The following is a 25,967-nucleotide window of genomic DNA, read 5'->3' as shown; positions in this document are numbered from 1 at the left end:
TGTATCCCCCCTTGGGGAAATGTTTGTCAGCCCATACACTTAGTGTATGGGCATTACAAGCCTAGGAGACCAGTTCCTTTAAATTGGGCCTAGTTTTTAAAGGGAACCTGTCACCCCCAACGACGGATGAGCTAAGCCCACCAACATCAGGGGCTTATCTACAGCATTCTGAAAGATAAGAAATAGAGATTAGATTATACTCACCTGTGCGGGCGATCCGATCCGATGGTTGTCGCGGTCCGGGGCCTCCCATCTTCTTACGATGATGTCCTCTTCTTGTCTTCATGCTGTGGCTCTGGCGCTTGTGTACTTTGTCTGCCCTGTTGAGGGCAGAGCAAAGTACTGCACTGCGCAGACGCCGGGAAAGGTCAGAGAGGCCCAACACCTGCGCAGTGCAGTACTTTGCTCTGCCCTCAACAGGGCAAATCAGTTTGCCTGTGCGGCAGCCGCAGCCTGAGGACAAGAAGAGGACGTCATCGTAAGAAGATGGAAGGCCCCGGACCGGACCATGACGCCCATCAGATCGGACCGCCCGCGCAGGTGAGTATAATCTAACCTCTTTTTCTTATCTCTCAGGATACATCTGGGGCTTATCTACAACATTACAGAATGCATTACAGAATGCTGTAGATAAGCCCCTGATGCTGGTGGGCTTAGCTCATCGTCGATTTTGGGGGTGACAGGTTCCCTTTAACCCCATACTGACCTCGGACGGGATAGTACATCCGAGGTCAGCTCCCCTGCTTTGATGCAGGGCTCTGCGGTGAGCCCGCATCAAAGCCGGGACATGTCAGCTGTTTTGAACAGCTGACATGTGCCCGCAATAGCGGCGGGTGAAATCGCGATTCACCCGCCGCTATTAACTAGTTAAATGCTGCTGTCAAACGCAGACAGCGGCATTTAACTACCGCATCCGGCCGGCATCGCCGACCCCCGTCACATGATCGGAGGTCGGCGATGCTTCTCCATTGTAACCATAGAGGTCCTTGAGACCTCTATGGTTACTGATGCCGGCCTGCTGTGGGCGCCACCCTGTGGTCGGTGCTCATGGCACACCTCCATTTTTACTACATAGCAGCGAACAGCAGATCGCTGCTATGTAGCAGAGGCGATCGTGCTGTGCCTGCTTCTAGCCTCCCATGGAGGCTATTGAAGCATGGCAAAAGTAAAAAAAAAAAAGTAAAAAAAAATGTGAAAAAAAAAAAAATATAAAAGTTTAAATCACCCCTTTCGCCCCAATCAAAATAAATCAATAAAAAAAAAAATCAAACCTACACATATTTGGTATCGCCACGTTCAGAATTGCCCGATCTATCAATAAAAAAAAGCATTAACCTGATCGCTAAATGGCGTAATGAGAAAAAAAATCGAAACGCCAGAATTACGTTTTTTTTGGTCGCCGCGACATTGCATTAAAATGCAATAACGGGCGATCAAAAGAACATATCTGCACTGAAATGGTATCATTAAAAACGCCAGCTCGGCACGCAAAAAATAAGCCCTCAACCGACCCCAGGTCATGAAAAATGGAGACGCTACAAGTATCAAAAAATGGCGCAATTTTTTTTTTTTGCAAAGTTTGGAAAAAAATTTCACCACTTAGGTAAAAAATAACCTAGTCATGTTAGGTGTCTATGAACTCGTACTGACCTGGAGAATCATAATGTCAGGTTTTAGCATTTAGTGAACCTAGCAAAAAAGCCAAACAAAAAACAAGTGTGGGATTGCACTTTTTTTTGCAATTTCACCGCACTTGGAATTTTTTTCCCGTTTTCTAGTACCCGACATGGTAAAACCAATGATGTCGTCCAAAAGTACAACTCGTCCCGCAAAAAATAAGCCTTCACATGGCCAAATTGACGGAAAAATAAAAAAGTTATGGCTCTGGGGAGGAAGGGAGTGAAAAACGAACATGGAAAAAACGGAAAATCGCAAGGTCATGAAGGGGTTAATGAGGCCTTCCTCCACGTCTCATCATTTTCCACCACTAGATCACCAGGGTTCACATGTTCCTATATGCTACAGTAAATTTTTTGGCAAGGGTGTCTATGATCCTCATTAAATGTTTTTAAATGTACCCCCCATGGGGAAATGTTTGTCAGCTCATACATTTAGTGTATGGGCATTATGAGTCTAGGAGACACGCTCCTTTGTAATGGGACAGTTTTTTTTATGAGGCCCTCCTCCATGTTTTTTCCAAGAGGGGATTGTGTTGGGTGCAAATTTGGGTCAAGGCGGCCCTTGCATTCAATGCATAAGGAAACAGTATGGCAGGACCAACTGAAGACTGTGAAGTGAGTTTTCCTGTGGCCTCCAGTACCTGGGTTCAAAGGCTTATTGGGGTGCATATTACTTGATAGCAGGGCAGGCCTTGCATTCAATGCAACATTTTTTTCAGGAGTCCCCCTGTACCTTTCGTGAAAGGGGTATTGTGGTGCGTCATAATTCTTGGCAGCCCAGCCACTCACAGCATAGGCAATAACAGCATAGGAGACCCAATGTTTAATAATGGCCCTTTAAGAAGATTAATTCCGCCTGATGCACCAGTAACAATAGGCTCTGTGACTTTGAGTCCCTTCTTCATAAATGAAACAAGATGGGTCTGCGTATGTGTCACACACCACATGGCCAGCTAGGGGGGTTACATGTTACAATGACATTTCCCAGTGAATGCATTTGTAGTGGTTGAAAGCAATGATAAAGTTGAAAAACGCTTCAAAAACGCAGCGTCTGAACTAAGCCTAAGTGGGGGAGGAAATTTTTCGGTCTGGGGTTAATTATTTGGCCTTACAGGCAAGTGATTAACCTGCAGAGGATGGACCTTAACATATTTCCCAGCATAACCCGTTTTGGTTTCGTTTTCATGTGTTTTTTGTGGCACCGGGAAAAATGTCATGAATCTCGGAAAAAATGATTAAAGCTGTGAACTAGGAGTCAGGAAAGCTTCCAGGGGCGATCCCCATGAGGTCCCTGTGTCATTTGAGCAGTTTTTCCATCATTTTCAGACGTTTTTAGACCTTAAAAGGACCCCCGGGGGGATCGCAGTAAAAATACTCGGGACTTACATTGGGCTCGTTGTTCTGGCCGAGTACCCGAGTATTCCAATCTGCTCGACCCGAGCAGCGAGCACCCGAGCATTTTAGTGCTCGCTCATCACTACTTATGACCATGTGATATTTAATTTTTTGTTTTTTAATAAATGTGCAAAAATTGCTACATTTCTGTTTTTTTTCCAGTCAAGATGGGGTGCAGAATGTACAGTAAAAAGTAAGTGAAAAAAATGAACTTTATTGAATTTACCAAATGGCTGCAATGAAACAGTGAAAAAATGTAAAAGGGTCTGAATACTTTCCGCACCCACTGTATATAGGGAGATTTAATTGTCTAAATAATAAAGTATAAATATTTACCATAAATGAAACTTTAGAGACCGGCCTCGTGACACAGATCAATGCCGTAGACAGAGCAGTTTTCTGTATGATGAGATTCACCGTTTATTAGAGAGGTTAATACATATTTATACAGTATCTTTTGGGGCGAAACATAGAAATAAGATGCAAAAATGTAAGAATCTCATTGGTTTGTGGTAACATCTCACTACTGAGCGGTGATAATTCAATCCTCTACGTAGTTGAATATTCATTTCTAACCTGTTATAGACCATGGTGGGCATCCTGCCATGGAGGTCTCACACCTTGTCTATCTGAGCTGGACAATGCAGGAAGTCTCATCACCACAAACACAAACGTTCACATGAAAACATCATGTCCAGAAATCGTCTGCTCCGAAACTCACACAGAAAACTATTGTGTCACAACTTTATACAGAAAATGGAGGTAATATTCATATATCTAAGACAAATGCCCAATTATACATCTCCTAAATAGAGAGAGCTATGAATAATGGCTGATAACAGAGAACAAGACATCTGCACACCCAACCAGGAGGGAAGAGCTGATCACATGGCAGTGACATCATCACAGGTCCTACAGATCTCAGTGCAGCAGCTCCGTCCTGGTTGTGTGCAGTTCGTGTTCTCTGGTGTCAGCCAGCAGCAGATTTCCCGCCATTCCGGTGAGATTACAGGAGGGTTGGTGACATCTTGCAGATGTGATTGGAGCCTTAGTTACAGGATCCATCGGTCGTGGTCGGTGATGTCTTGTAGATGTGATCGGAGCCTTAGTTACAGGATCCATCGGTCGTGGTCGGTGATGTCTTGTAGATGTGATCGGAGCCTTAGTTACAGGATCCATCGGTCGTGGTCAGTGACGTCCTGTAGATGTGATCGGAGCCTTAGTTACAGGATCCATCGGTCGTGGTCGGTGACGTCTTGTAGATGTGATCGGAGCCTTAGTTACAGGATCCATCTGTCGTGGTCAGTGACGTAGATGTGATCGGAGCCTTAGTTACAGGATCCTTCGGTCGTGGTTAGTGACGTCTTGTAGATGTGATCGGAGCCTTAGTTACAGGATCCTTCGGTCGTGGTCGGTGACGTCTTGTAGATGTGATCGGAGCCTTAGTTACAGGATCCATCGGTCGTGGTCGGTGACGTCTTGTAGATGTGATCGGAGCCTTAGTTACAGGATCCATCGGTCGTGGTCGGTGACGTCTGTAGATGTGATCGGAGCCTTAGTTACAGGATCCATCAGTCGTGGTCGGTGACGTCTTGTAGATGTGATCGGAGCCTTAGTTACAGGATCCATCGGTCGTGGTTGGTGACGTCTTGTAGATGTGATCGGAGCCTTAGTTACAGGATCCATCGGTCGTGGTCGGTGACGTCTTGTAGATGTGATCGGAGCCTTAGTTACAGGATCCATCGGTCGTGGTCGGTGACGTCTTGTAGATGTGATCGGAGCCTTAGTTACAGGATCCATCGGTCGTGGTCGGTGACGTCCTGTAGATGTGATCGGAGCCTTAGTTACAGGATCCATCGGTCGTGGTCGGTGACGTCTTGTAGATGTGATCGGAGCCTTAGTTACAGGATCCATCGGTCGTGGTCGGTGATGTCTTGTAGATGTGATCGGAGCCTTAGTTACAGTATCCATCGGTCGTGGTCGGTGACGTCTTGTAGATGTGATCGGAGCCTTAGTTACAGTATCCATCGGTCGTGGTCGGTGATGTCTTGTAGATGTGATCGGAGCCTTAGTTACAGGATCCATCGGTCGTGGTCGGTGATGTCTTGTAGATGTGATCGGAGCCTTAGTTACAGGATCCATCGGTCGTGGTCGGTGACGTCTCGTAGATGTGATCGGAGCCTTAGTTACAGGATCCATCGGTCGTGGTCGGTGACGTCTTGTAGATGTGATCGGAGCCTCAGTTACAGGATCCATCGGTCGTGGTCGGTGACATCTTGCAGATGTGATCGGAGCCTTAGTTACAGGATCCATCGGTCGTGGTCGGTGACATCTTGCAGATGTGATCGGAGCCTTAGTTACAGGATCCATCAGTCACTGACGTCTTGTAGATGTGATCGGAGCCTTAGTTACAGGATCCATCGGTCGTGGTCGGTGACGTCTTGTAGATGTGATCGGAGCCTTAGTTACAGGATCCATCGGTCATGGTCGGTGATGTCTTGTAGATGTGATCGGAGCCTTAGTTACAGGATCCATTGGTCGTGGTTGGTGACGTCTTGTAGATGTGATCGGAGCCTTAGTTACAGGATCCATCGGTCGTGGTCAGTGAGGTCTTGTAGATGTGATCGGAGCCTTAGTTACAGGATCCATCGGTCGTGGACGGTGACGTCTTGTAGATGTGATCGGAGCCTTAATTACAGGATCTATCGGTCGTGGTTGGTGTCGTCTTGTAGATGTGATCGGAGCCTTAGTTACAGGATCCATCGGTCGTGGTCGGTGACGTCTTGTAGATGTGATCGGAGCCTTAGTTACAGGATCCTTCGGTCGTGGTCGGTGACGTCTTGTAGATATGATCGGAGCCTTAGTTACAGGATCCATCGGTCGTGGTCGGTGAAGTCTTGTAGATGTGATCGGAGCCTTAGTTACAGGATCCATCGGTCATGGTCAGTGACGTCTTGTAGGTGTGATCGGAGCCTTAGTTACAGGATCCATCGGTCGTGGTCGGTGACGTTTTGGAGATGTGATCAGAGCCTTAGTTACATGTCCCCCATTCTCCTGTACTGTTTCCTCACACATGCCCCCCATTCCCCCGTACTGTTTCCTCATACATGCCCCCATTCCCCCGTACTGTTTCCTCATACATGCCCCCATTCCCCATACTGTTTCCTCATACATGCCTCCATTCCCCTGTACTGTTTCCTCATACATGCCCACATTCTCCTGTACTGTTTCCTCATACATGCCCCCATTCCCCCATACTGTTTCCTCATACATGCCTCCCGTTCCCCCATACTGTTTCCTCATACATGCCCCCCATTCCCCCGTACTGTTTCCTCATACATGCCCCCATTCCCCCGTACTGTTTCCTCATACATGCCCCCATCCCCCATACTGTTTCCTCATACATGCCCCCCATTCCCCCGTACTGTTTCCTCATACATGCCCACATTCTCCTGTACTGTTTCCTCATACATGCCCCCATTCCCCCGTACTGTTTCCTCATACATGACCCCCATTCCCCTGTACTGTTTCCTCATACATGCCCCCATTCCCCTGTACTGTTTCCTCATACATGCCCCCATTCCCCTGTACTGTTTCCTCATACATGCCCCCATTCCCCATACTGTTTCCTCATACATGCCCCCCATTCCCCTGTACTGTTTCCTCATACATGCCCCCATTCCCCCGTACTGTTTCCTCATACATGCCTCCCATTCTCAACACTGGCTCCTCATACATGCCCCCCATTCCCCCGTACTGTTTCCTCATACATGCCCCCATCCCCCATACTGTTTCCTCATACATGCCCCCATTCCCCAGTACTGTTTCCTCATACATGCCCCCCATTCCCCCGTACTGTTTCCTCATACATGCCCCCCATTCTCCCGTACTGTTTCCTCATACATGCCCCCCATTCCCCCGTACTGTTTTCTCATACATGCCCCCCATTCCCCATACTGTTTCCTCATACATGCCCCCATTCCCCCGTACTGTTTCCTCATACATGCCCCCATTCCCCTGTACTGTTTCCTCATACATGCTCCCCATTCCCCCGTACTGTTTCCTCATACATGCCCCCATTCCCCAGTACTGTTTCCTCATACATGCCCCCATTCCCCTGTACTGTTTCCTCATACATGGCCCCCATTCCCCTGTACTGTTTCCACATACGTGTGCCCCAGTTCCCCCGTACTGTTTCCTCATACATGCCCCCATTCCCCTGTACTGTTTCCTCATACATTCCCCCATTCCCCCGTACTGTTTCCTCATACATGCCTCCCATTCCCCTGTACTGTTTCCTCATACATGCCCCCCATTCCCCCGTACTGTTTCCTCATACATGCCCCAATTCCCCTGTACTGTTTCCTCATACATGCCCCCCATTCCCCCGTACTGTTTCCTCATACATGCCTCCCATTCCCTCGTACAGTTTCCTCATACATGCCTCCATTCCCCTGTACTGTTTCCTCATACATGCCCCCATTCCCCCGTACTGTTTCCTCATACATGCCCCCATTCCCCTGTACTGTTTCCTCATACATGCCCCCATTCCCCCGTACTGTTTCCTCATACATGCCCCCATTCCCCTGTACTGTTTCCTCATACATGCCCCCATTCCCCATACTGTTTCCTCATACATGCCTCCATTCCCCTGTACTGTTTCCTCATACATGCCCCCATTCCCCCGTACTGTTTCCTCATACATGCCCCCATCCCCCATACTGTTTCCTTATACATGCCCCCCATTCCCCCGTACTGTTTCCTCATACATGCCCCCATTCCCCCGTACTGTTTCCTCATACATGACCCCCATTCCCCTGTACTGTTTCCTCATACATGCCCCCATTCCCCTGTACTGTTTCCTCATACATGCCCCCATTCCCCTGTACTGTTTCCTCATACATGCCCCCCATTCCCACGTACTGTTTCCTCATACGTGCGCCCAAGTTCCCCCGTACTGTTTCCTCATACATGCCCCCATCCACCATACTGTTTCCTCATACATGCCCCCAATTCCCCCGTACTGTTTCCTCATACATGCCCCCATTCCCCCGTACTGTTTTTTCACACATGCCCCCATTCCCCCGTATTGTTTCCTCATACATGCCCCCATTCCCCCGTACTGTTTCCTCACACATGCCCCCATTCCCCCGTATTGTTTCCTCATACATGCCCCCATTCCCCCGTACTGTTTCCTCATACATGGCCCCCATTCCCCTGTACTGTTTCCTCATACGTGCGCCCAAGTTCCCCCGTACTGTTTCCTCATACATGCCCCCATCCCCCATACTGTTTCCTCATACATGCCCCCCATTCCCCCGTACTGTTTCCTCATACATGCCCCCATCCCCCATACTGTTTCCTCATACATGCCCCCCATTCCCCCGTACTGTTTCCTCATACATGCCCCCATTCCCCCGTATTGTTTCCTCATACATGCCCCCATTCCCCCGTACTGTTTCCTCACACTTGCCCCCATTCCCCCGTATTGTTTCCTCATACATGCCCCCATTCCCCCGTACTGTTTCCTCATACATGCCCCCATTCCCCCGTACTGTTTCCTCATACATGCCCCCATTCCCCTGTACTGTTTCCTCATATATGCCCCCATTCCCCCGTACTGTTTCCTCATACATGCCCCCATTCCCTTGTACTGTTTCCTCATACATGCCCCCCCCATTCCCCCATACTGTTTCCTCATACATGCCCCCCATACTGTTTCCTCATACATGCCCCCATTCCCCTGTACTGTTTCCTCATACATGCCCCCATTCCCCTGTACTGTTTCCTCATACATGCCCCCATTCCCCCGTACTGTTTCCTCATAAATGCCCCCCATTCCCCCGTACTGTTTCCTCATACATGCCCCCATTCTCCCATACTGTTTCCTCATACATGCCCCCATTCCCCTGTACTGTTTCCTCATACATGCCCCCATTCCCCAGTACTGTTTCCTCATACATGCCCCCATTCCCCATACTGTTTCCTCATACATGCCCCCCATTCCCCACACTGTCTCCTCATACATGCCCCCATTCCCCCGTACTGTTTCCTCATACATGCCCCCATTCCCCCGTACTGTCTCCTCATACATGCCCCCCATTCCCACGTACTGTTTCCTCATACATGCCCTCATTCCCCAGTACTGTTTCCTCATACATGCCCCCATTCCCCCGTACTGTTTCCTCATACATGCCCCCCATTCCCCTGTACTGTTTCCTCATACATGCCCTCATTCCCCAGTACTGTTTCCTCATACATGCCCCCCATTCCCCCGTACTGTTTCCTCATACATGCCCCCATTCCCCTGTACTGTTTCCTCATACATGCCCCCCATTCCCCTGTACTGTATCCTCATACATGCCCCCCATTCCCCTGTACTGTATCCTCATACATGCCCCCCATTCCCCTGTACTGTATCCTCATACATGCCCCCATTCCCCTGTACTGTTTCCTCATACATGCCTCCCATTCCCCTGTACTGTTTCCTCATACATGCCCCCATTCCCCCGTACTGTTTCCTCATACATGCCCCCATTCCCCCGTACTGTTTCCTCATACATGCCCCCCATTCCCCCGTACTGTTTCCTCATACATGCCCCCATTCCCCTGTACTGTTTCCTCATACATGCCCCCCATTCCCCTGTACTGTATCCTCATACATGCCCCCCATTCCCCTGTACTGTATCCTCATACATGCCCCCATTCCCCTGTACTGTTTCCTCATACATGCCTCCCATTCCCCTGTACTGTTTCCTCATACATGCCCCCCATTCCCCCGTACTGTTTTCTCATACATGCCCCCATTCCCCCGTACTGTTTCCTCATACATGCCCCCATTCCCCCGTACTGTCTCCTCATACATGCCCCCCATTCCCACGTACTGTTTCCTCATACATGCCCCCATTCCCCCGTACTGTTTCCTCATACATGCCCCCATTCCCCCGTACTGTTTCCTCATACATGCCCCCATTCCCCCGTACTGTTTCCTCATACATGCCCCCATTCCCCCGTACTGTTTCCTCATACATGCCCCCATTCCCCCGTACTGTTTCCTCATACATGCCCCCATTCCCCTGTACTGTTTCCTCCTACATGGCCCCCATTCCCCTGTACTGTTTCCTCATACGTGCGCCCAAGTTCCCCCGTACTGTTTCCTCATACATGCCCCCATCCCCCATACTGTTTCCTCATACATGCCCCCAATTCCCCCGTACTGTTTCCTCATACATGCCCCCCATTCCCCCGTACTGTTTCCTCATACATGCCCCCATTCCCCCGTACTGTTTTTTCACACATGCCCCCATTCCCCCGTACTGTTTCCTCATACATGCCCCCATTCCCCCGTACTGTTTCCTCATACATGCCCCCATTCCCCCGTACTGTTTCCTCATACATGCCCCCATTCCCCCGTACTGTCTCCTCATACATGCCCCCCATTCCCACGTACTGTTTCCTCATACATGCCCCCATTCCCCCGTACTGTTTCCTCATACATGCCCCCATTCCCCCGTACTGTTTCCTCATACATGCCCCCATTCCCCCGTACTGTTTCCTCATACATGCCCCCATTCCCCCGTACTGTTTCCTCATACATGCCCCCATTCCCCCGTACTGTTTCCTCATACATGCCCCCATTCCCCTGTACTGTTTCCTCCTACATGGCCCCCATTCCCCTGTACTGTTTCCTCATACGTGCGCCCAAGTTCCCCCGTACTGTTTCCTCATACATGCCCCCATCCCCCATACTGTTTCCTCATACATGCCCCCAATTCCCCCGTACTGTTTCCTCACACATGCCCCCATTCCCCCTTATTGTTTCCTCATACATGCCCCCTGTCATGGTTCTCAATGGCAAGAGACCGTAGTAAAGCATACAAAAGGACTAGCTCTTGGAAGATGGGAACTCAAGCTGACTGTGAGCTAAACCTACCGCACAACTAACAGTGGCCGGGTAGCGTGCCTACGTTTTATCCCTAGACGCCCAGCGCCAGCCGGAGAACTGACTGACCCTAGCAGAGGAAAATACAGACCTGGCTTACCTCTAGAGAAATTTTCCCCAAAAGGCAGACAGTAGCCCCCACATATAATGTCGGTGATTTTAGAGGAAATTGACATACGAAGTATGAAGATAGGTTTAGCAAATTGAGGTCCGCTTACTAGATAGTAGGAAGACAGAAAAGGGAACTACACAGTCAGCTGAAAACCCTTTCAAAACACCATCCTGAAATTACTTTAAGACTCTAATATCAACTCATGACACCAGAGTGGCAATTTCAGCTCACAAGAGCTTCCAGCCTCAGAAATATTCAAACACAGAGAACTGGAACAAAAATGCAAAACAAACTTAGGACTACAAGTCCAACTTAGCTGATAGTAGTCTAGGAGCAGGAACATGCAACAGAAAGGCTTCTGGTAACATTGTTGGCCAGCATAGAAATGACTGAGGAGCAAGGCTAAATAGAAAACTCCCACATCCTGATGGAAACAGGTGAACAGAGGCGATGAAGCACACAAGTTCAGTACCACAAGTGACCACCGGGGGAGCCCAGAAACCAAATTCACAACAGCCCCCATTCCCCCGTACTGTTTCCTCATACATGGCCCCCATTCCCCTGTACTGTTTCCTCATACGTGCGCCCAAGTTCCCCCGTACTGTTTCCTCATACATGCCCCCATCCCCCATACTGTTTCCTCATACATGCCCCCCATTCCCCCGTACTGTTTCCTCATACATGCCCCCATCCCCCATACTGTTTCCTCATACATGCCCCCATTCCCCCGTACTGTTTCCTCATACATGCCCCCATTCCCCCGTATTGTTTCCTCATACATGCCCCCATTCCCCCGTACTGTTTCCTCACACTTGCCCCCATTCCCCCGTATTGTTTCCTCATACATGCCCCCATTCCCCCGTACTGTTTCCTCATACATGCCCCCATTCCCCCGTACTGTTTCCTCATACATGCCCCCCATTCCCCCGTACTGTTTCCTCATACATGCCCCCACTCCCCCGTACTGTTTCCTCATACATGCCCCCATTCCCCTGTACTGTTTCCTCATACATGCCCCCATTCCCCAGTACTGTTTCCTCATACATGCCCCCATTCCCCATACTGTTTCCTCATACATGCCCCCATTCCCCCGTACTGTTTCCTCATACATGCCCCCACTCCCCCGTACTGTTTCCTCATACATGCCCCCATTCCCCTGTACTGTTTCCTCATACATGCCCCCATTCCCCCGTACTGTTTCCTCATACATGCCCCCATTCCCCATACTGTTTCCTCATACATGCCCCCCATTCCCCCGTACTGTTTCCTCATACATGGCCCCCATTCCCCTGTACTGTTTCCTCATACATGCCCCTCATTCCCCTGTACTGTTTCCTCATACATGGCCTCCATTCCCCTGTACTGTTTCCTCATACATACCCCCATTCCCCCGTACTGTTTCCTCATACATGCCCCCATTCCCCCGTACTGTTTCCTCATACATGCCCCCATTCCCCATACTGTTTCCTCATACATGCCCCCCATTCCCCCGTACTGTTTCCTCATACATGGCCCCCATTCCCCTGTACTGTTTCCTCATACATGCCCCTCATTCCCCTGTACTGTTTCCTCATACATGGCCTCCATTCCCCTGTACTGTTTCCTCATACATACCCCCATTCCCCCGTACTGTTTCCTCATACATGCCCCCATTCCCCCGTACTGTTTCCTCATACATGCCCCCATTCCCCATACTGTTTCCTCATACATGCCCCCCATTCCCCTGTACTGTTTCCTCATACATGCCCCTCATTCTCCTGTACTGTTTCCTCATACATGGCCTCCATTCCCCTGTACTGTTTCCTCATACATGCCCCCCATCCCCCGTATTGTTTCCTCATACATGCCCCCCATTCCCCCGTACTGTTTCCTCATACATACCCCCATTCCCCCGTACTGTTTCCTCATACATGCCCCCCATTCCCCCGTACTGTTTCCTCATACATGCCCCCATTCCCCTGTACTGTTTCCTCATACATGCCCCTCATTCTCCTGTACTGTTTCCTCATACATGGCCTCCATTCCCCTGTACTGTTTCCTCATACATGCCCCCTATCCCCCGTATTGTTTCCTCATACATGCCCCCCATTCCCCCGTACTGTTTCCTCATACATACCCCCATTCCCCCGTACTGTTTCCTCATACATGCCCCCCATTCCCCCGTACTGTTTCCTCATACATGCCCCCCATTCCCCTGTACTGTTTCCTCATACATGCCCCATTCCCCTGAACTGTTTCCTCATACATACCCCCCATTCCCCCGTACTGTTTCCTCATACATGCCCCCATCCCCCATACTGTTTCCTCATACATGCCCCCCATTCCCCCGTACTGTTTCCTCATACATGCCGCCATCCCCCATACTGTTTCCTCATACATGCCCCCCATTCCCCCGTACTGTTTCCTCATACATACCCCCCATTCCCCCGTACTGTTTCCTCATACATGCCCCCCATTCCCCCGTACTGTTTCCTCATACATACCCCCCATTCCCCCGTATTGTTTCCTCATACATGCCCCCATTCCCCCGTACTGTTTTCTCACACATGCCCCCATTCCCCCTTATTGTTTCCTCATACATGCCCCCATTCCCCTGTACTGTTTCCTCATACATGCCTCCCATTCCCCAGTACTGTTTCCTCATACATGGCCCCCATTCCCCTGTACTGTTTCCTCATACATGCCCCCCATTCCCCCGTACTGTTTCCTCATACATGCCCCCATTCCCCTGTACTGTTTCCTCATACATGCCTCCCATTCCCCAGTACTGTTTCTTCATACATGCCCCCATTCCCCTGTACTGTTTCCTCATACATGCCCCCATTTCCCCGTACTGTTTCCTCATAAATGCCCCCCGTTCCCCTGTACTGTTTCCTCATACATGCCCCCATTCCCCCTTACTGTTTCCTCATACATGCCCCCCATTCCCCCGTACTGTTTCCTCATACATGCCCCCATTCCCCTGTACTGTTTCCTCATACATGCCCCCATTCCCCCGTACTGTTTCCTCATACATGCCCCCATTCCCCTGTACTGTTTCCTCATACATGCCCCCCCCATTCCCCCATACTGTTTCCTCATACATGCCCCCCATACTGTTTCCTCATACATGCCCCCATTCCCCCGTACTGTTTCCTCATACATGCCCCCATTCCCCTGTACTGTTTCCTCATACATGCCCCCCCATTCCCCCATACTGTCTCCTCATACATGCCCCCATTCCCCCGTACTGTTTCCTCATACATGCCCCCCCATTCCCCCATACTGTTTCCTCATACATACCCCCATTCCCCTGTACTGTTTCCTCATACATGCCCCCATTCCCCCGTACTGTTTCCTCATAAATGCCCCCCATTCCCCCGTACTGTTTCCTCATACATGCCCCCATTCCCCTGTACTGTTTCCTCATACATGCCCCCATTCCCCCGTACTGTTTCCTCATAAATGCCCCCCATTCCCCCGTACTGTTTCCTCATACATGCCCCCATTCCCCCGTACTGTTTCCTCATAAATGCCCCCCATTCCCCCGTACTGTTTCCTCATACATGCCCCCATTCTCCCATACTGTTTCCTCATACATGCCCCCCATTCCCCACACTGTCTCCTCATACATGCCCCCATTCCCCCGTACTGTTTCCTCATACATGCCCCCCATTCCCCTGTACTGTTTCCACATACATGCCCCCATTCCCCCGTACTGTTTCCTCATACATGCCCCCCATTCCCCTGTACTGTTTCCACATACATGCCCACATTCTCCTGTACTGTTTCCTCATACATGCCCCCCATTCCCCTGTACTGTTTCCTCATACATGCCCCCATTCTCCCATACTGTTTCCTCATACATGCCCCCCATTCCCCACACTGTCTCCTCATACATGCCCCCATTCCCCCGTACTGTTTCCTCATACATGCCCCCATTCCCCTGTACTGTTTCCTCATACATGCCCCCATTCCCCCGTACTGTTTCCTCATACATGCCCTCATTCCCCAGTACTGTCTCCTCATACATGCCCCCCATTCCCACGTACTGTTTCCTCATACATGCCCCCATTCCCCTGTACTGTTCCTCATACATGCCCCCATTCCCCTGTACTGTTTCCTCATACATGCCCCCATTCCCCCATACTGTTTCCTCATACATGCCCCCCATTCCCCACACTGTTTCCTCATACATGCCCCCATTCCCCTGTACTGTTTCCTCATACATGCCCCCATTCCCCTGTACTGTTCCTCATACATGCCCCCATTCCCCTGTACTGTTTCCTCATACATGCCCCCATTCCCCCGTACTGTTTCCTCATACATGCCCCCCATTCCCCACACTGTTTCCTCATACATGCCCCCCATTCCCCCGTACTGTTTCCTCATACATGCCCCCATTCCCCTGTACTGTTTCCTCACACATGCCCCCCATTCCCCCGTACTGTTTCCTCATACATGCCCCCATTCCCCTGTACTGTTTCCTCATACATGCCCCCATTCCCCTGTACTGTTTCCTCACACATGCCCCCCATTCCCCCGTACTGTTTCCTCATACATGCCCCCATTCCCCTGTACTGTTTTCTCATACATGCCCCCATTCCCCTGTACTGTTTCCTCATACATGCCTCCATTCCCCTGTACTGTTTCCTCATACATGCCCCCATTCCCCCGTACTGTTTCCTCATACATGGCCCCCATTCCCCTGTACTGTTTTCTCATACATGCCCCCATTCCCCTGTACTGTTTCCTCATACATGCCCCCATTCCCCAGTACTGTTTCCTCATACATGCCCTCATTCCCCTGTACTGTTTCCTCACACATGCCCCCCATTCCCCCGTACTGTTTCCTCATACATACCCCCCATTCCCCCGTACTGTTTCCTCATACATGCCCCCATTCCCCTGTACTGTTTCCTCATACATGCCCCCATTCCCCCGTACTGTTTCCTCATACATGGCCCCCATTCCCCTGTACTGTTTTCTCATACATGCCCCCATTCCCCTGTACTGTTTCCTCATACATGCCCCCATTCCCCAGTACTGTTTCCTCATACATACCCCCCATTCCCCCGTACTGTTTCCTCATACATGCCCTCATTCCCCTGTACTGTTTCCTCACACATGCCCCCCATTCCCCCGTACTGTTTCCTCATACATACCCCCCATTCCCCCGTACTGTTCCCTCATACATGCCCCCATTCCCCTGTACTGTTTCCTCACACATGCCCCCCATTCCCCCGTACTGTTTCCTCATACATGCCCCCATTCCCCTGTACTGTTTCCTCATACATGCCCCCATTCCCCTGTACTGTTTCCTCATACATGCCCCCATTCCCCTGTACTGTTTCCTCATACGTGCCCCCATTCCCCTGTACTGTTTCCTCATACATACCCCCCATTCCCCCGTACTGTTCCCTCATACATGCCCCCATTCCCCTGTACTGTTTCCTCACACATGCCCCCCATTCCCCCGTACTGTTTCCTCATACATGCCCCCATTCCCCTGTACTGTTTCCTCATACATGCCCTCATTCCCCCGTACTGTTTCCTCATATATGCCCCCATTCCCCTGTACTGTTTCCTCATATATGCCCCCATTCCCCCGTACTGTTTCCTCATATATGCCCCCATTCCCCTGTACTGTTTCCTCATATATGCCCCCATTCCCCTGTACTGTTTCCTCACACATGCCCCCCATTCCCCCGTACTGTTTCCTCATACATGCCCCCATTCCCCTGTACTGTTTCCTCATACATGCCCCCATTCCCCTGTACTGTTTCCTCATACATGCCCCCATTCCCCTGTACTGTTCCTCATACATGCCCCCATTCCCCCATACTGTTTCCTCATACATGCCCCCCATTCCCCACACTGTTTCCTCATACATGCCCCCCCATTCCCCACACTGTCTCCTCATACATGCCTCCATTCCCCCATACTGTTTCCTCATACATGCCCCCATTCCCCTGTACTGTTTCCTCATACATGCCCCCATTCCCCTGTACTGTTCCTCATACATGCCCCCATTCCCCTGTACTTTTTCCTCATACATGCCCCCATTCCCCCGTACTGTTTCCTCATACATGCCCCCATCCCCCATACTGTTTCCTCATACATGCCCCCCCATTCCCCACACTGTCTCCTCATACATGCCCCCATTGTTTGAAATTATGTTCAACATGCCTTTTCTTTTTTCCAATACACACAAAGGAAATAAAGGTGAGTAATCGCAATAAGGTACTGAGAGAGATACTGCATTATATGTAACCATTTCAAGGGTGCCAACACTTTCAGCCATGACTGTGTATGTATGTGTGTGTGTGTGTGCGTGTATATATATACCGTATATATATATATATATATATATATATATTATACTTCTATAAGCCCATCCCAGGCAGGGCTTAGTACACCGTTGGTCACACAGAAGTTCCCTCCAAAGCTGCCTCAGTTGCTATCACTTTGTCAACCGAGAGGCTGAAGGGAGCCAAACGGCTGATACCTGCTGCCTCAACCACGGGCCGCAGGTATCAGACACTGGCTACATGACTTTATCCATGTATTTATGACTCTAATGCTGGAGGGTTTTCAGAGGTAAACATACTTAACATGCCACCCGCATACCGTGAGTGACAGGTCTCTCCCTGCTTGTCTGTATGAGGAGAGACCTGTCACTCAGTGGCATCAGGCGGGGAGAAGCCGCTGGGGGGCCGTATTTCCTTCTAGATTTTCGTTGTTATGCACGGGGAGGGAAAGGCTCATCTATCACATGTTTGAAGGAAATCCTGAGGCCTCGATATAAATCTGTGTCGAATCCTCCTATAATCTATGTGGTGACGGCTCGGAGGACCTGATCCTCTCACTGCTCAGTGACTTCCATTCTGGATCTCACGTTATATCGTCTCCTGTTATTTCTATCTTCTCCTTTATCATGAAGACGCCGGCAGGACGAGATCCCTCCAGCTGATCCAGTGCTCATCCCTCCTCCTCCTGAATGACCCCGAGGATGGACGAGGACAGGGATGAGACCACCAGAAGATTATTCCACTTGGCCCTGGAGATCGTCTCCCTGCTGAGCGGAGAGGTAACTCCTCTACATTTCTATCAGCTTTACTGACTATAGGATCCTGTCAATAGGTTTTTGATCACAAAACAAGTATTTCATTATACAGTGTGTTAGGCAGTGACTGTTGTTACATGTGAGGGTCGCTGTATGTTCCCCCCAGGATGCGCACTGAGGCATATTGAGGCCATAAGAGTGCATTGCAGTCACAGGTGTAGCTGTGGTTGCAGTGCAGACTAAAGTAAGTGTTAGTCTTGGACATGCTGGTTGTCCAAAGGAGTTTTAGGGAAAACGTGCCATGGGCTTTTTGTGTTTTGAAACAGACTACAGTACGGTAATGTAGCAATCTGTTTCATTCTGGGCCAGGTTTTCCATGTGGCTGAAAGCCACAGGTTCAAGTAAAAAAACAAACTGCAGTATAGGGTTTTGGTGTGTCAGGTTCAGAATCAGTGTCAGTCTGGGTGTTGGCAGGAGTACAGAGCAGTCGGCTTTGCAGAGCTCCACCTGTGTGAGGCAACACAGGCCAGCGGAGCCAAACAGCCAAGGCTGCTGAAAAGCCTGAACCCACAGCATACACGGCGGTGCAGTTGCCCATGGCAACTGGTCTCAGGAGGTGGACTGGCGTGTTTAGTGACTGTAAATTGGAGCTTATGGTTCCCAGCTGCGATCCGGAGGATATTGTGTACCGTGTACTGCTGTGAGTAAAGAGATATTAACACGGCGGTGGAGTCACCCACGGCAACCGGTCAGAGGTGGGCTGGTGTGTATAGTGACTGTAAACTGGAGGATATGGTTCCCGGCTGCGATCCGGACAATATAGTGTGCAGTGTTTTTTTTTAGTTGAACATTAAAGAGACGTTTTGCTTTGAAGTTTGCTATGTCACTGCATCATCAATGCACATTGTGCTACCGCTTTATTGCAAGTGGCATGCAAAAGTTTGTGCACCCCTGGTCAAAATTACTGTTATTGTGAACATTTAAGCAAGTTGAAGATGAAATGATCTCTAAAAGGCCTAAAATTAACCCTTTCGCACAGAGCCTGTTTTCGCCTTTGTGACTGTGACAATTATTACAATTCTTACCAGTGTCACTTCAATGGATCCAAGTGATTACAAAAAAAAAAAAAAATGTTCCTGACATATTGTACTTCATGACAGTGGTAAAATTTGTTTGATTTAACTCCTGTTTATTTCTGAAAATATCGGAAATTTGGTGAAAATGTTGAAAATTTCGCAATTTTCAAACTTTTATGCCCTTAAACCAGAGAGTTATCTCACATAAAATAGTTAATAAATAACATTTCCCACATGTCTACTTTACATCAGCACAATTTTTTTAAACATAATTAAGGGCTAAAAGTTGACCAGCGATTTCTCCTTTTTCCATAAAATTTACAAAACCATTTTTTAGGGACCACATCACATTTGAAGTGACTTTGAGGGGCCTATATGAAAGAAAATACCCAAAAGTGACACCATTCTAAAAACTGCACCCCTCAGCGCTCAAAACCACATTCAAGAAAGTTTATTAACCCTTCAGGTGCTTCACAGTAACTGAAGCAATGTGGGAAAAAAAATGAACATTTAACTTTTTCCCACAAAAATGTTACTTTAGCGCCATATTTTTCATTTTCACAAGGGTAACAAGAGAAAGTGCTCCATAAAATTTATTGTGCAATTTCTCTTGAGTACAGCAATACCCCATATGTGGTGGAATAGTACTGTTTGGGTGCACGGCAGGGCTCAAAATGTAAGGAGCACTGTTTGAGTTTTGGAATGCAGAATTGACTGGAATCAATAGCGGACACCATGTTGCGTTTGGAAAGCCCCTGATGTGCCTAAACAGTGAAAAAAAAACCCCACAAATTACCCCATTTTGGAAACTAGACCCCTCAAGGAATTTATCTAGATATGTGTTGAGCTCCTTAAACCATCAGGGGCTTCATGGAATTTTATAAAATTGCGCCCTGAAAGATAAAAAAAGAAACAAAACAAATTTTTCACACAAAACTGTTATTTAGCTGCAAATATTTAATTTTCACAAGGGTAGCAAGAAAAAAAGGACCCCAAAATTTGAAATGTGAAATTTCTCCTGAGTACGTTGATACTCCGTATATGTAGGAAAACTACTCTTTTGGCGCATGGCAGGGCTCGGAAGGGAAGGAGCACCATTTAACTTTTGGAATACAAAATTTGTTGGAATCATTAGCAGATGCCATGTCGCGTTTGGAGCCCCCTGATGTGCCCAAACAGTGGAAACCTGCCACAAGTTACCCCATTTTTGAAACTAGACCCTTCCAGGACTTTATCTAGATGTGTGGTGAACACTTTGAACTTTCAGGGGCTTTACAGAATTTTATAATGTTGAGCCATGAAAGTTAAAAAACACATTTTTCCCACAAAACTTTTTTTACCCCAATTTTTTATTTTCACAAGGGTAACAGGAGAAAATGGATGTCAAAATTTGTTGTGCAATTTTTCCATAGAACGCAGGTACCCCGTATTTATTGGAAAACGACTGCTTGGACGCATGGTAGGGCTGGAAAGCGAATGAGCACTATTTGACTGGAATAGGTTGCGGATACCATGTCACATTTCAAGAGCCCCTGACATGGCAAAACTGCAGAAACCCTCACAAGTGATCCCATTTTGTAAACTACACCTCTCAAAGGGAATTATCTAGGGGATTAGTGAGTAGTTTTAACCCTCATTCGATTCACAAACTTGTATAACATTGGCCTGAATAAATGAAATATTACTATTTTTTCCACTAAAATGTTGCTTTGACCCGAAGTTTGCAATTTTCAAAAGAGGAAAAAGTACAATTTGTTGTGCAATTTCACCTGAGTTCACAGATACCCCATACTGTATGTGGTCAAAAACTACTTTTAAGGCACAGTGCAAAGCTCAGAAGGGACGGAGCGCCATATTACAGGGCAGATTTTGTTGCACTGGTTTGAGGATGCCATGTCAAATTGGCGGAGCTCCTCGGGTTGCAGAACAGAAGAAACAGCCATAAGTGACACCATTTTAAGGGGTGCACTGATCTAATTGACACCACAGGTGTGTCATAGAATTGTATACCATTGGGCAGTGTAGAACAAATAATTACATTTTTGCCACAAAAAAAATTGTTTTAGCCCCAGATTTTATATTTTCACAACTGTCCCACAATTTCTGCTGAATGTAGAAATACCCCATATGTGGCTGTACAGTACTACTTTGCCATGTGGAGAGACTTAGTCGGGACGCAGCGCTATTTGACTCTTGGAACGCAGATTTTCCTAGAACAGTTTGCGGATTCCATATACAGAGCCCCTAAGTGCTAGAAAAGCAGAATCCCCCTCAAGTGATCCCAATTAGGAAATTATACCCCTTTAGGAATTTATCTACAGATGTAGTGACGATTTTTACTCCATAAGTGTTTTCCAGAAACAAACAGCAATGAATGTTGCTGAGTGAAAATTGAAAACTGCCACAGTAGTGACCAGCAGTCACCAGCACATTATGCCCAGCTCATGCTTGTGGAGATATGCACCCAAAAATTAGGCGGGCTCTCATCACTACAGAAATGCCAAACATGTGGTTTAGGCACACTATGGGGCTCAGAAGGGTGGGAGCAATTGGATTTGGGAGTGCAGAATTTGCTGAATTTCTTTTGTGGGGTGAGGAGCCATTTTGCTTTTCCAGAGCCTTTGTGCTACCAGCAATGTGGAAGCAGATGACAGACCTGAGTGGGGACTTGCTTTTTTTAAGGATTGAGTTGATGCTTTCATTGGGAACATGTTACATAACGTTTGGGATCACAGTTATCCTGCACTCTACACTGAGCCCTTACGTTGGGGTTTCCATCTAAATCTCTGAGTGACGTGACAGATGAAACCCCCGTTCACTATAATGAGGCAGCAGAGTTACTCTGGACTCCGTCTGGCCTCAGTTCAGCGGTGTCCTTTTCAGAGGTGCAGTAAACTGTTGGACTGTGCTTTTATGCACGCCTAAAAAGACGGACACCGCCGGATCACAGGTTCTATGGCGTCCACAGTGCTTCCATCTGCCTCATTATAGGGAATCTTCAGCCAGAAGTTTTTCACGTATTTCAGAGATTTACACGGAAATTCCAATGTAAGAGCTCAGCATAGAGTGCAGGATAAATGTGCGCCGAGTCTTACTGTGTTCTTTGGGAAGCAACATGAGCAAATCAACAGCATGTGAAGAATTGGTTTGATTTATTTTTTACGCCGTTCCTCGTGTGGGATAAATGATTAGGCGACTTTATTCTTCGGGTCGGTGCGATTACAGCGATACCAGATTTATATTGGGTTTTTATTTGGCTGCTGTCACACACTAAAAGACGCTTCTTATTGCGAAAACTAGTTTTTGCATCCCCATATTTAGACGGCTATAATTTTTCTATATTTCTGCCAACAGAGTCATGTGATGGCTTGTTTTTTGCAGGACAAGTTCACATTTTATTGGTACAATTTTCGGACACGTGACATTATTTAATTGCTTTCTATTCCAATTTGTGGGAGGCAAAATTATCAAAAAATAACAATTCGGGAATTGTTATTTGGGGATTTTTTTAATTTCCATTCCGCATGTAGTAAAATTGGTAAAACAGATTTAGTTTTCAGGTCAGTACGATTACAGCGATACCTCATTTATACAGGTTTTTAGGTTTTGGCGCTTTTATACAATAAAAACTACTTTATAGAAAAAATAATTATTTTTACATCACTTTATTCTGAGAGCTATAAGTTTTTAATTTTTTTGCTGATGATGCTGTATGGCAGCTAGTTTTTTTGCGGGACAAGATGACGTTTTCATCAGTACAATTTCTATTTCCATTTGACTTTTTTATTGCGTTTTACTCTACTTTTTGTATGGTGGCATAATGAAAAAGCAAAGGTTTTTGCTCTGTTTCTTATTATTTTTTTATGGTGTGCACTGAAGGAGTTAACTCTTGTGACCATTTTATAGGTCGGGACTTTCCGGACGCGGCGATGGCAAATACGTGTACTTTTTTTGTTTTTACATAAATATACGTATTTATTGGTTTAATATTGTTTCTTTTTTTTTTTTCTTTACTTATTTTGTGATTTATTTATTTATTACAGTTTTAAATCATTTTTTTTTACTTTTTTACTTTTTTTTAACTTCGTCCATGTATGTATGTTTATTTCTCTGATCACTCGTCACATGCAATGCAATACACATAGTGAGGGTTTCTAGATTATGCAAGAAACCAACCTGCGTGATACATTTCTCCCCTCACATACAGCGCCAGTGACGCTGTCACAACATGTATTGCATTGTGTGAGACCTGACAGTTTTTCCCTATCAGCTGCAGGCTGAGTCTAACAGGCCACCGTAGCTGGCAGACCCAGAGGCATCACGTGTCCACTGGCTGCCATGACCACAAGGGATCCCCTGTGATGTGATCAGATCTCATAACGGGGGGTGTCGGAGATTAGGGCATTAGTGGGCTCCCTCTGCTATCTTCTACATGCCGCAAACACAGCATCTAGCAGGTAGCAAAGGGTTAACATCATGGGGACCCGATCCAATCAGGTTCCGATAATTTCACATGTCAGTGACCGCTCTGCACAGGAATCTTAACACTTGCAGGACCTTGGGGGTCCTGAGCGCTGCGAGTCCACCGACCTCTGATAAATGTCAGTGCTGCACAGAGCCCAGCAAGTGCCGACGTTGATGTACAGTGTGTGGGTGGGAAACCTTTAGAGATGACACATTTCCTTTGTATCTGTCATGATCCAGACCGGGTTTTGAGTCCTGTCTTCCCTTTTCCGGGTCTGGTCATGTCAAGAGTTAACCTTTCTCAGCCTCTGTCTGGGTTCAGCTTGGCTATTTATCCCAGCTGTGTCTTGCAGGTGATGTCAGTTATAGTTTCTGCCTAGGTCTGCTGTAGCTGACTCTGATGCTCTGATTGATCCTGCTGCCTTTGCTGTCTGATCCTGTGTCTCTGTTTTCCCCTGTTCTCATCTTGACTCAGTGTTTCCCTTTAGTGTGCAGACTCCCTGTTTTTGACTTGGCTTGTATCCTGACCTGTTTCTGTCATTTGTCTTTTGGCTTATCTGCTCCTGACCGTTACTGACCCCCTGGCTTGTCTCTGACCGCGAGTTTGCTTATTCCTTTGGTACTGTGCTATAGTCTAGGATTTGACCCGGCTTGTTTGACTATTCTGCTGCCACCTGTGGTAGCCTCACTGCTGCCTTGTAGGTCAGCTCTGTTTAGGTGCAGACCTGCTTCCTCTCTACTGCCATGTAGTGAAGCCCGCACCTACCTGCATTGCAGCAGCATGACAGTATCTTAGGCAAAAAAGAAATATTTTCATTTTTGTCATTTTAAAAATTATCAAAAGGAAAATGGGTGAATGCAAAAGTTTGGGCCCCCCTGAAGGTATATGTGCTCAGATAACTTTAACTAAGGTTTCAGTCCTTAATTATCCTGTTAGGGTTATGACTCGTTCACTATCATTGTTAGGAAAGGCCAGGTGATGCAAATTCCAGCTTTATAGAAACCCAGCCTCCTCTAACCTGGAAGCATGGGTGAAAATCCCTCAATCAAGAATTGGAAGACTCTTTTCTGCCTACAAAAAGCGTTTACAAGCTGTGACACTTGCAAAAGGGGGCGCTACTAGATAATAGCCATGCAGGGTGCCCAAACTTTTGCATTGTTCCAATTTTCTTTAAGTAATTTTTAATATGTAAAAGATGACAAATTTACTTATTGTGTCATCAGTATGGTGAGATTTTCTCACACACTTGCAAAATGAGCAAATAATGGCTGAGCCTTTCCTGTCACCTGCCCAATGCCTGAGAATTTCTCGCAAGTCACACTGATGGTGCGTGTGCTGGGCGATTTATTTATTTTTCTCGCTCCCATAGACTTGCATTGGCGTTTCTCAGCTGAGATACGCGGACATTCGCAGCATGCAAGTGTAATACGGACGAGAAAAAAACGGAAGATGTGATCTGCCCCGTAGATTAACATTGGTCCAGTGCTGTGTGATTTTTTATCGTATAGCACTCGTCCGTATTACGCTCTAGTGTGACCTCGGCCTAACAGTATATAACACAAATGATATCTCTTATCGTGAACCATATGTATTACTGGAAACTGGATCTAACAGATAGAAGGACAGTCGGAAATACCTCATCCAATAACACCAAAAGAAGAAAAAAGACCGGCCAGAACGTCCAGAAAGTTATTTCAATATTATGTCATATCATTTTTATTAAATATCAGGTTAAAAACAATGAGATCAAAAATATATCAATAATAAATATAACAAATTATAAACGATTATCTGTATGTTGTTACAGGAACGCCAGAATCCAGTAGTTATATATATATATATATATATATATATATATATATATATATATATATATATATGTGGGAAACCCTCAGATCCAAAATTATATGTGAATAAAAATCCATAAACCTAATTACATGTGGTGCCCAAACTTCATACACGTGTTCAAAAATATCGTGTTGCAGATTGATGCTCCAAATACAAAAATCCAATCAAAAATGTAAATGTAAAGTGGTCGGTCTTTATTCTTCTTTTGGTGTTATTGGATCTGTAACTTTAAGACTTTGAGATCATTTCACAATAACAGGAATTTCGACCAGGGGTGCACAAACTTTTACATGTCTTTGTAGAAGTGGGATTTAGTGTTTTACGTCATTTTCCTAAGGCCGGGGTCACATTGCGTGTGCAACACGAGAAACTCGCGCATCAATACCAGGCACTGCCGCCGGCACT

General features: G+C 47.3%; 2 protein-coding genes across 9 annotated transcripts in view; one reads left to right on the top strand and one right to left on the bottom strand.

Moving 5' to 3' along the window:
• LOC143793498 (uncharacterized) overlaps nucleotides 1-25,967 on the bottom strand; it is a 301,418-nt gene that overhangs the window by 47,606 nt on the left and 227,845 nt on the right. The window lies entirely within an intron of this gene.
• Nucleotides 3,989-25,967, top strand: part of LOC143793546 (uncharacterized) — a 38,655-nt gene continuing 16,676 nt past the window's right edge. Inside the window, exons 1-2 of the mRNA XM_077280612.1 lie at nucleotides 3,989-4,074; nucleotides 18,051-18,197. Coding sequence (XP_077136727.1) covers nucleotides 18,108-18,197 — 90 coding nt within the window. The 5' untranslated portion in view covers nucleotides 3,989-4,074; nucleotides 18,051-18,107. The remainder of the gene's footprint in view (nucleotides 4,075-18,050; nucleotides 18,198-25,967) is intronic.

This window comes from Ranitomeya variabilis, chromosome 1 (assembly GCF_051348905.1).
Source record: "Ranitomeya variabilis isolate aRanVar5 chromosome 1, aRanVar5.hap1, whole genome shotgun sequence".
NCBI classification, from domain to species: Eukaryota; Metazoa; Chordata; class Amphibia; order Anura; family Dendrobatidae; genus Ranitomeya; species Ranitomeya variabilis.
Note: the sequence above shows the minus strand (reverse complement) of the source record. Positions and strands in the feature narration are given on the sequence as shown.